The sequence below is a fragment of the Antrostomus carolinensis genome, unplaced genomic scaffold (assembly GCF_000700745.2).
Source record: "Antrostomus carolinensis isolate BGI_N321 unplaced genomic scaffold, ASM70074v2 scaffold51031, whole genome shotgun sequence".
Taxonomy (NCBI): domain Eukaryota; kingdom Metazoa; phylum Chordata; class Aves; order Caprimulgiformes; family Caprimulgidae; genus Antrostomus; species Antrostomus carolinensis.
Window position 1 is genome coordinate 1 of NW_010295875.1, and position 12,050 is coordinate 12,050.

The 12,050-nt window shown below is 39.6% G+C and overlaps 1 protein-coding gene across 1 annotated transcript; it reads right to left on the minus strand.

Annotated features, from left to right (window-relative positions):
• Positions 1-81: 81 nt before the first annotated feature.
• On the minus strand, positions 82-11,392 carry NAT10 (N-acetyltransferase 10). Its single transcript, XM_010178093.1, has 18 exons — positions 11,304-11,392; positions 10,468-10,639; positions 10,043-10,165; positions 9,340-9,401; positions 8,661-8,775; positions 7,231-7,338; positions 6,502-6,635; positions 6,044-6,137; positions 5,553-5,651; positions 4,891-5,027; positions 4,252-4,376; positions 3,791-3,941; positions 3,221-3,317; positions 2,352-2,468; positions 1,320-1,421; positions 1,138-1,212; positions 410-526; positions 82-219 (listed from the first exon to the last, which is right to left on the minus strand). Exons 1-18 carry the CDS (start codon positions 11,375-11,377, stop codon positions 82-84), a joined length of 2,040 nt encoding a protein of 679 aa, XP_010176395.1. The 5' UTR covers positions 11,378-11,392.
• Between the last annotated feature and the right edge of the window lie 658 nt (positions 11,393-12,050).

The window sequence follows — 12,050 nt, forward strand, 5'->3', positions numbered from 1 at the left end:
ATATAAAATTATTATATAATTTATATATTTATATAAAATATCAATTTTGCACTGGATGTAACTAGCAAATAGAATAAAGTCTTACTTGAGTAATCTTGGTGTTAGGCCATAAGATACCCCTAGATAGTCTAGGTTTTCAGCTTGTCTCTCGCTCAGTTTGAGAAGTAAAGGAGGCAAGTCTTTCCGAGGTGTCACAACCTCTTCTAATAAACTAACAGTCTGAAAAAAGAAATTGGAAATGGGTTAACAGCAATCCTCATGTAAACCTGCAAATTCCATCTCTTATTCTCTATAAAAAAATAAATATGAGTATTTCCTCCTTACACAGAGAAATAACCATCAAGACTTACAATGAAAAACAAACAGCTAAGCACAACAGAAAATACAAGAAATGTACTGGACTCCATACCTCACTGCTCACAGTTGCAATTTCTTTCGGCTTTTGAATTGTTTTTTCTTCCAAACATGGGAATTTGCCTTCATAGTACATCTGCAGTAAAGTCAGAGCTCTGCTGCCATAGCCCATCTGTGAAGTAGGAACAATACACTCTAAGAGAGAGCTGTATCTAGTTTTTAAGACAGAACAATAACATTCTCCCCTTCCAAACCCATTAACAATCACCAGTGCAGAGATCACTTGGTCACTGCAAAAATGCTTTTATTTTTTGCTACATAGCAGCTCCATGAAAGACATTACAGAACCTGGATGTCCAAAATCACAACGAGAGCCCAGCTGGTAGTTCAGGACTGTGTAATAATTCTTGGTGCTTAACTCTGGCACTCAGAAAATGCCAACACCAGCATGAACACCTGGTAATCTCACAATAAATATCACTGGATCCTGATTGTACACTGCTGCTTAGGATGCTGGCACGCTACAATGCTGCCACGTAAGGACAGGAGCACTGGTTTGCTACCCACCCAGAGGAAAGCAATGCCCCCCAGCCTGCTGTGGCATCTCACCATTTCCATGCGTATGACTTCACTCTGGTACTACCATTGGCTCATTCCCAAGCTTAAAATATTGAAAACTGGAGCAACTGAAATGTTTGCCCTGCTCCTGAATTCTGCCTGTACAGCCATTTTCATAGTACCACTGCTGACTATTCACAATAACTGGGTTCCAAAATACTTTACCCCCTGATAATCTGGATGAACTGCAATACGAACAACACGTCCACCAGAGAGGCTGCCAAAGTCAGGATCTTGGAACTGCATAAGAGACAAAAGTCAATTTAAAGAACACAAATGGGTACTATGGAAATAAGAAATAGTGCTGAAATATATTTTGAGTGTGAGTACAGAGACAAATTATTCACCTGCTCTGAAATGGTCCAGGGAATAAGATCACCAGAAGCTTTCTTTCCCCTAGAAAGGCTGTTCATGATAGACTGGCGAGAGATCTCTCCCTCCATGCACACCTGCCAGAAAAGGTGAAAGACCATTAATGGAGAAAAAGCATTTTCTCCTCCAGTCACTCCACTACAGCAGAAGCAAAATTCATAGTCTGTTGTTGCAGAGTTCACTATGCAGCACTGACATTTCATGTGATCCCTGCTCTGCAACATGATGAGCAAACATGTATGTGCTGACAAAGAGGCTCTGTCCCTGAAAGCCCTGTCACAAAAATCACACCAGTGGGCCACCCAGGTACATCTGATGCAGTACGTGTTACACTACTGGAGAGATTCAAGCATAGAAAGTGCTCAATGCATTTTCAGCAGTCCATCTACAGCAAACATAAAAGCTTGTCCCATCAATATTTCTCTTTAAATGTCATGTATTTTTCATATAAATAGCTCTTTTTCTTTTAAGAAACAGTAGATTTAACTAGCTGCATCAAACACAGATAATTCAGAATCTGTGTTCTTCAGGAAGGAAGGAAGCATATAGTGAGATATCCAACAGTCAAGGGCTAAAATATTTCTGAGCATGTACATCTGAGGAGTTTCTATTTTTGCAGTTCTGTTGCAAATAAAAGGAGAGCTAGAAACATGGGATCAGCAGAGTGAACCAACTCTCCTTGCAGGAAGTTGAAATGTGAGCACACAGTCATCTCTCAAAGTACTAGTTCAGCTCCCCAGAAAGCTTCCCAGCACAAAAAACACTGTGGAGACTGGGAGGTCTATGTGAAAGGATCAGCATCACAATGTACTTACACAGCGATTAGTGTTCGTGAAAGACAGTGTGTGTGGGGGAAATGTCCTTAATACACCGTTGTAACACACACAAAAACACAGCCCTAAGCTACAATCTACTCCTAGACAGTACACTGATAATATACTGTCTCACAGCAGTGCACTGCTTCATGGGTCAACAGTTCACTTCATAGATACACACCACTCTCTTACCTGAACAACAGCAAGTACTTCTGGTAATGAATTCTGGGTAGGTGGAACGGGTGGCAAAAGGCAAAAAAGATGATGGGCAGGTGCATCAGATAGCATCTGGAGGTCATTGGGCGAGTTCTGGAGGGTAAAGACATATCAGAAAGTTGTACAATTATTCCATGAGAAAAGCTTCAAAGTCCAGTGCAATGTTAGTAGGTGACTTCTAAACAATCCTCCATTTTCTGAATTTAGGGCTATTAAGAAACTTGGAACTAGTACAATACTGAGGGATGAAGAAGCTCACGGGCAAGTTCATGGCTGTTAAACTACCAGACAGCATGTGCTTTTCTCAAATGAAACCTCTTGCTCCAATATGTATGGAACTGAACTTTCTATTTTTTATATAGCTACTTATCTCTTAATCTACCAAGCCTCAAATATTTTTTTTTACATGTCAAATTTTCAGTACTCTACTTACAGACTTCACCACTCACATTCACTAGTCACCCATGGTCTCGAAACCTTGAGATGAATTATTACTCTTTTCAGCAGTACAATGGTACTACTCATTTGGTTAATTTAAGAGTACTAGAATACGGTAAAGAGAATTGCAGAAGAGGTTCATCACTGATACTATTTGACAAAGTTGTAGGCTCATCTAGAATTTAATCTCCAGAAATATTCCAGATATCTGTAAATCCAGTATATTCAGCCAAGACCAAGGCAGAGATCTTTTCAGAGAAAGGAGAATATGGATCTGGACACAACAAGAAGCAACTGAAGCTGTTCAGAAACCTCAATTAGGTCAATTCAATTAGATTGTCCTAACAAGCGCTGCTCCCTCCACAAAATTATAACTGAAATTTTGACAGAAGTAGCACAAGCTTTACCTTGTAGTGTGAAGCCACATAGAGGGCCATCAGTCTCTGCAGAAAAACTTCTGATGCTCTGTGGTAACAAAAAAGTGTGTCTCTATTTACGTAGTATCTAAACACATGGGTTAAGGAAATCACCTCCTTGGTAACAAGGGAAAAGCTCCTTGTTGGTTTAGGAGGAATATTTTCAATACAGCCTTAGGCTGCATGCTGGCTTGTACTCTTAAGACTCTATCTACAAAAATTAATTACTTTGGGCAGTGTTCATAGGTTTCATACCCTTCATCCATAAAGATAAAGCTTTTGTAAGTCCAACAAGGACTTCCCTTCATTCAGCCCTTCCTTAGGATTGTCTCTGCCATAAAACTGAAGTTTGATAATGCCCTGGTAACACACACCACTGGTCTTACAAGGCAGCAGTAAGAGCTTAACTCCAGAAGTGTGGTGTTAATAGGCTTTGCCCAAAGATCATGTGCTGAGGTTATCAGGTTAGCTGGAGAACCCACCATTAACCAGCTTGAAAAAGCCTCCCATACCTAAAAGCGGTATTATTCTGATCAGAGCACAAGATTTGAGTAAGGATACAGGTCACACGTCTCAGGCAGTGGGCAGCCGGAGATAATTCTGGTGATGCTGAGACAGTCCAAACAGAGCAGATCATTTAGCCACTTTTCAACTGGGTCACCGGGGGCGTATCTGATTGACTCGTGGAGGGAGATTTCATGCAACGTACGAGCTGCAAACAGGTTTCAGAGAAGAAGATCTAGTGTTGGAAGTTACAGCTAGCAAAGAATCCAATAGGATCAGTGTCCTTTGAAGCGCTCCCAGGAGGTAAGAAAATCATTATTCACATAGCTTTCATCCCTTAAAAGCCTTTACATCTGAAAATCATGAGGTAAGAGCAGGGGAGAGCTCCTTCATTTTCCCATATCACTACCTTCCTACAGCCACAAAGTACAGGCACACACGGGATGCCCATGGGGAATGCCTGTGAGCAGCACTGAAGATGACAGTTATACACCACAGTCCAGAATAAAGTGGAGTACCTGAGGCGAGTTTAGCTGTAGCTGTAGATTTGTTCTCTGCTGTCATGGAGACTTGGGTTTGTGCACTCTGTTGACGGAGCTGCTGAATGAGCTTCAGAGATAGTGATCGACCAGTACCCTCATACCTGAAAAGCAGAAGACAAAAGTCTGAAGCAAATAACCAAACAGCAATCCTGAGCCATGAGGAAGCTCCACCACAGAACTAGGCTGCCCTCCAGAGCTATGTGCCATTCTGAGGCCTGTGAGGGCCCCAACCATGTATGAAATCTGCTGCCTTTTGATGTTCTTGTGCATGCTGGACAGGGCAGCCTACCCTGTCACTTTCTTAGTCTCACCATATTGGAAGGAAGATGTCATTCTTCCCTCTGTCCTAACAGAATCCTGTTTATATATAATTTGCTCCTTGTAGGAGAACAGAAGAGGTGTAAGTCGAACACTTAACAAATCCACACTGTAGCCACAAGAAAGCAGCAAGTTCAAGTACTGACTCTTGGTTATTTTAAGGACCAGCTTCATGATATAAAGAATTAGCATGACTTGATGTAACAGTGTGTAATTAAAAAAAAAAATACTTAAGATAAGAAATAGTCCACTTGCACAACTGCTTCTCCAGGCAGACAGTCGCTGCTCAAGCCTTACCCATTGATCGTAGAAGCCATGAAAACAAGATAAGGGCCCAGCAGGTTTTTCACCAGGGGTAGAGGAATGGCAGCAGCTTCATCAATCACAACAAGTTCAGCTTGACCCAGTTTCACAGAATCAGCAGGGTGTATGTACTGCAAGGAGAAGACATCGTCATTGTCCACAACAACTTGTCCGGGAATTAGGGAAATGTCAGAGTTGGCAAAGCTGGAGCCCTGAAAAGCTGTTTGTTGTCCCTGTTCTCTATGACCATCAAACCAGAGACTGAGACAGGAAAACAAACAGCTGGGAGAGGGTTCGTATAACCCTAACAAGGACTGGGTCACACATCTTGTTTTGCACACTTTCACACAAATCTGTCTGCAGAGACCATAAAATTATAGAAAATCTAATCATTAGAAACATATGCTCTTCCTTCACTGTTTTCTTTCATCTTCTTTTGCTTTTGTTTCAAGAAGAAACCCACGAGCAATTACCAAGGGAGCTTTGTAAGCTGCAAATTATTCACAGAAAGAAAGAAGGTATTTTGTGAAAGTCACTCACCAGAAAAGAAAAGGTTTTAAAGCAAAATCAATAGGGATAGTTACACATCACATAAAATGAACATGCAAGTTAGGAACAAAAAGTGGAAAGGCAAGAGTGCAAAAGAAGCCAGTTACCTGAATGGTTTGTCTGTGCTCCTTGAACACATTCACTCGGACAACAGCCTTGTTAAACTCCGGATTTAAAGACTGAACAATCTCATAGTCTAGATGTTCCTGAAAGAAAACATTATTAAACAGTCTGAACAAGCCAAGATCTAGGAAAAATATCATCTGCCGTTATCATCAAAATAAGCTCACTAAACATACACTGTTATTTCAGATTCTAGTTAAAAACTCTTATAACAAAAGCTGCAGAGGCCTTAAAACTGAGAAATTGTTTTATTTCTGTTAAAAACTACTTCACAAAGAAACTGATTTACCCAACTTAAAAACAGAGATGAAAAAATAACTGTCCTATGATTCATTTTTGTAGGACATTACTAAAAAGGCTGGAAACTAATATAGGTAAAAAAAAACCCCAAAACAACAACAAAACAGATGAGATGCAAAACCCCTCCTGAACAGGAAGGCTGTGAAAGTATTGTAAAATAGTCTGTTCTGCTCACCTGATACTGCAGTGCATCAAAGCCTTTAAATATGAACTCAAAGAGAGTGTGAAGGTTATCAGGACTTGGAGATGTGACAAAGATATTGGAGTAACTGCACAGAAAAATAAAACAAGAGTTTAACACTTTTTCTAACAAATTTTACATACACATACTAAGTAGAATGTTTTCTTCATATAAGGGGTTGATTTTACCTAATAACCAAAACACAGCAGATTCCTTTAGACACTTGTCTCAATTTACGTGTGATTATTTTGGTTTTTAAAGAGTGAGGTTTTCTTATTACTATAAAATAGAAAAACTTGAATATTGATGTATGCAGTAATCAAGATACAAGAAGAATAAAAATGACGGATATAGGACTGGAAATCACATATATATTCAGATCCTATAATCTTTATTTTCATTAAACTCACAGATACAAAGCAAGCCTGGGAAATCAGGGGGGGATCACTCACCCAAAAGCTACTGCTCCAGCTATAGCCAGTCCCAAAGCAGCAGATTTACCACGTCCCCTGGCTGCTGTTAATGCCACAGTACTCCGTAGAGTCTTCTCAGAAATGGCTTCGATAAATTTTAGAACTGCTTTTGCCTAATGATTAAAAAAAAATAGAAAACAAACATCAGCTGTGTTTAAAGAGCTTTCATCATTACTTACAATTACCACTAATTACCACTAGTACATGCCTTCTTTCCTAGAACAGGAAGAAGGAAGTAAAAGACATGATGGGAAAGCTGAACATTAAAACCTAAACAAAAAATGTGCAAGAAGTGGTAATCTTGATCCACTGAATTCTTGAAATTACTCAGGTCAAACACAGATCAACAATCAGTACAGCAATTCTCAAGTACCACCTCTGTGACCACAGAGTATATTCAACAGGATGGGAAGAGGCACACTGCTCTCAGAGGTGATCATTTCAAACCCTTAGAACTCATCATCTTTTAAAATGTGGACTTCTCCAGATCAGCTTCCTGTCTCCATTCTAGACCTTCCATTTATTCTCAACTTCACGAAGAAAATCACTGATACTGTCATTAAGCTACCATGTCCACTCAATTCTTCAAGGAAATTCTCTAAGACCCACCCAACAATGTTCACACTCAAGTTTAATTACATGCCAGATGAGACACAAACATCAGTACCTAAGGTGACAGAGTATCTCACAATTAAACATCACACTAACCTGATCCAGAGTTTTACAGCCATCCACCAAAACTCCTACAGGTTGTGTATCCTGCAAGCTCTCCTTCAGTTCTTTCAGCTCCAAGTCCTGAGGCTGGAGCCTGTCTTCCTAAAAGCACAGAATTCACCACACAGGATTAGTAAAGGACCTTTCAAGACACTTATACCTTTGTGATGTCTTCTGATATCTTTGATCAGGCAGAGAAAGATATCTGAAAGAAAGTGTTTCCACACATTAAATATACTCCCTAGAAACAGAAAAATTTAAATGGACAGAGAGATATTTTAACACTTCAATTTTAATGCATCTTCAGGAGAGTGGTCACACAAGAAGTGGGTATCCTGGAAAAAAGCAAAGGATTTTCCAGTACATGGTAACTGGAGAATGGCATTGCCAGGAAAAAGAGACCATGGACCAATTTTCTGATAAATTCAACTAATTTTTCAGTTTCCAGGCTATACCAAAATTTTACAACTTTTGTTATACCTGTCAGATGAGGTGGACATATTGCCACATAGCGGGGGAACTACTGCAGCAGCAACAGATCAGTTTTCAAACAAATATCAAGACTTTCAAAGCCAAACAATAAACTTGGACACACAAGCAATCCATTTTAAATAGGATTGAATTCTTATTTTCCCAATTGTCACTTAAAATTCCAAAGGCATCAGTCTATCCATCCAACAGACAGGCATTTGTGCTGCTGTCAATATTGTTATAATGCTAACGGGGGTTTGTTTGGTTTTGTTTTTTAAAATCAGTGCTCTGTTAAAATGTTTCTACTATCTCTGACAGAACCTGTGTTGGTTATTTCTTAGGCCACCCAATGCAGATCAAAAGCGTAAAGATTTCTGTTTAAAACTGGTCCCATTTTACTTTAGTCTATAACTGAAAGTGATAAAAGGATACATTTCTAACAGTGCAAGCTGTATGTCTTGCTTGTATTCAGTGAATGTTTCCCAAGAAGTGTCATGTGTAACTCAGAAACTGAAACAACTACCACAGTTTCTAGGTAGCAGGTGTTTCCTGAGCTTGTAACGTGCTTATTTCCAAAGACCTTAGAAAAGTCTTTTTATCTGTCTTAACACCAACTATCTATCAGCTTGAAATCTCTCTATGCACTTCTGAAACAGCAACCACAGCAATTAAGCTCCACCTAGCCAGGCTAAAGAGCAATACAGCAAAATCAAGGACAAAAAACCCCAAACCTGTGATAGGAAAAAAATCAAGGGGGAAAGAAAAGGCAGCTTCCCATGCTTCACCCATACCAGGTGTAATTTTTGCAGAACATTCTCCTTCCTGTCTGCAAGACCATTATTTGATATAAATCAGGGTGAAACAAAAGCTTCTTCTTTTTTAAATCTCGAACACACCATGGTAAACTCAGACCAATTTCTCCCAAGGAAAAGTAGCTGATGTCGCTCACTGACCTGTGACTGTGGTGGAACAGGCGTGATGTTTGCAACGTGACTGGAAATGGGCAAGATATTCAGCTGGTCATCAATGACGATGCAATTCTTGCATGAGGCCAGAGACAGAATGAACCTGAGCAGTCAAGCAAAGGCAACTCAGTAAAAACACTAGCAACACAATTGCATTTTGGTCCTTAATTTTCTAAAATTTCTCTTTTCTAAACCTGGACAGTATTTACAGCTACAGATACTTACGGCTCACTCACCCAATGAGAGATGCTTATTCTATACAATAAAAGCAGAGAAAAGACCTTTACAAGACACTTCTAAAACCACAGAGACTACTCCACATTAGGCAGTTTTATGTTTTACAATAGTGCAATAAGTAACTGAGCTTCAGTGCATCTGGAGCACATGTTTCTCCAGAGGGTTTAAAGAAAGAGACTCAGAACAGTTTACAAATTTGTGTGTATTTGCATAAAACCCTTATAACACACGCCAAAATTTTGTATGCAATTCCTCTAACAACAAACTCTATTCACTTCCAGACAGTACATGAAAAACTTGACTGAAGCAGCCAAGAAGCCCTATTCCAACACAAACCTATAGGATGCTTTCCTAATACGAATACACAACATGATTCCAGATGCTTTTCTTGGGCATACAGCCTAGATCCTTTACACTCTTAATAACTTACCTCTCATTAAACCGTCCTACCACGTCCTGGTGTGCCTCGGTTCTGTATCGAGAGTGTACATCCTGAAACAAAAAGAAGTTGTCAGTAACATTATGAAAGATCCATATTTCTCAAATACTTGTTTAAAACGTTCTTTTTGCAACAACAGTTTTCACAATGGTCTTAATTATTCTTGCCTGACTTAAAGGTCAGTTCTGCCAGGTACAGAACACTTCAAACACCTCAGAGATGCTAAGAAAAAAACAGTCTATCCCCTTAGTTCACCTACTGGCATTATTACTAATGGAAACAGCTCCTGCTCTAGGAGCTCAATGTGAATAGGTCATATATAGAAATATATAGTAATTGTGAAGCTGATCTCGCCTAGCAACAGGTCACAGAACTCTCAAAAGGCCTATTTTTTATTTAAATTGTCTGTTACATGGGCAGAGGGCATAAAAACTTTCCAAAACTATTGTGAAACAAAAGAAGACAGTTCCATTTGTGAATGACAGATGTTTCCTCCTTGTAACCTAGCAGCATTTCAAAACACATAGGTTGGCAGGGCTGCCTAAGCTTAAGACACATTCAATCATAGTTGAATGAAGGAGCAGGAAAGAGGATGGAAGGAAGATCATAGCCCATAACAAAAGCAAAAAATAACCACTTAGCATCACCATGATGTGCCTGCTTAAATAAAGGAGACGTATTAAATTGAACATACCATGGTCATTGTATACAGCTGCTTCAGTGAGTTCATAGTTCTCAGGAGAATCACCACAATTCCACCACCTTCTACTGTTTCAACAGTTCTAGCTAGCAGGTTTGGAGTCAAGGCTTCAAAATCCTAGGAAATAAATAAAACTTCAAAGTTGTCTAGAGTTCATCAGCACAACTAGAACCTACTAAAAGGAACAGAAAGCCTAAAGACATTATTTCTCAAAGTTTCATTCACACTTATCATCTGCATTAACCAATGTCCCATTAAAATTCTCCCAACAAGGCTATCTCATCCTCACAAAACTTGTAAAAGACACATGAGACCATCATAATTGAAACAACAGAAGCAACAAATACTGCTCCTGCAGCATTTAAACTGAAAGGAATCAATACTAGTGTCCTTTTTAAGCCAAAAGTTTAACTCCTTACCTGAAGTACACACATCCCGAAAGTGTTACCAAGAATCTTGTGAGTTTCATTGTAATAGCAGTAGCGAATGTTTGTGGCTGCTATAAATAACTCAAAAGGATCATCATCCTTTATGTTTAAAGTTCCACTTTTAATCTTCTTCTGTAGTTGTCTCATCCTCTTCTTCCGGTGGCTGGAGAACAAAATTATACATATGTTTTCTTGGAGGAAGGTTTGAGAAAAGTACATTCAGGCCTATATTCAAGTCTAATCAGAAGTCAGAGTGCAGCCTCCAAGGAAAAAAATCTTGGATTAGAATTACTGCTTTTACAATACATCCCCATGTGCCTTCAGCTCAAAGTGGTGTGTACCACACAAACCAGCTGCAACTGCTGGGTTGGAATCACGCAGTTGCAGGTAACATTTCCCTCCTGACTTTGTGTGCAGACTGGAAGTAGGCAAACAAATTGAAGAATTAAAATTTTAAACACTTTTTCAAAATGAATGCATTCTAATGCTCAATCTGCATTCAGTCCTAAATATTACTGAGGCTAAAAAAATGAAGAATTAAAAGTTTTGGCCTTTTGAAGTTAAAAAGGTGAGGGAGAATATATTGGTCCAGGACAACAGAGTTAGTGTTAGAGCTACAGAAAGAAACCAGAAGTACCTAGTGTCAGCACTGTGTTACAGAAGTCAAATTTTAGTTCTGGAAGACCAAACTTCCTGTAGCTCCTCCAAGAACTAATCTTGTTTCTCCTTACAACTGAATCACGTAACCTGCGCTCAGCAGGTCAGTCACGGAGCTTTAGCTGGACACAGAGCAGTGACCACAGGATGAGACACAAGAAGTATCTTACCTGCTAAAGCCCAGCTCCTTTTTGTAACACCACAGGACAGAGGGTCTGGCCTTTACAGTTGCTTTAGACAACATGTGATGAAGTATAACCACCTGCCAAAACACAGAGGTGTTTGTGAACATCTGTACTCACAAGCTAACATCGAAGGGTTGGTCAAGGACTAGTCAGTGTGAGGTTAATGACTGGACTTGATGATCTTAAAGGTCTTTTCCAATCTAGGCAATTCTCTGATTCTGTGAAGAGCAAAATGTTTTTCTATACTCGATTTTACAGCTATGTTTTCTATCGAGCAACCCTGTGCAAAACAGACAGATCCCTTGGCGTGCTGTGAAGGTTAATTCCCTATTTACACAAACCTGTGTGTCTCTGCCTTCTCCAGGGCAGAATGACATTGAAGACACTGAGTTAGACCCACCATTTCCTTTGCATTCTTCCTTAGCAGAACTGCTAACAACTGCACAAACAGCAGGCAACTATTCCAGGCCAGATATAGCTCCTAGTATTTGTCTCTCAGTATAGATTTTGCACAATGTATTTCAGCCTTCTTGTACAATTTAATGATATTTCATTTTGAATTTTAGTAATCTAGTGGGTTTGCCAACCCACCTCACTGCTATGTAGCCAGCACATTCAGCAAGCACACTTGCTGCTTTGGAATCCAACTCATCAGTGAAAATACTGAACACAACCAGACTCAGGATATATCCCACCAGAACTCACTCATCCACTTCAGCAGTAAATGAACAA

Coding starts and splice junctions, on each gene's coding strand:
- NAT10 (XM_010178093.1), bottom strand. CDS start 11,377: ATGTTGTCTAAAGCAACTGTAAAGGCCAGACCCTCTGTCCTGTGGTGT. Junction 2,469..3,220: donor ATGTGGCTTCACACTACAAG/GTAAAGCTTGTG, acceptor TTTACCCTCCAG/AACTCGCCCAATGACCTCCA. Junction 527..1,137: donor TTCATCCAGATTATCAGGGG/GTAAAGTATTTT, acceptor CCTACTTCACAG/ATGGGCTATGGCAGCAGAGC.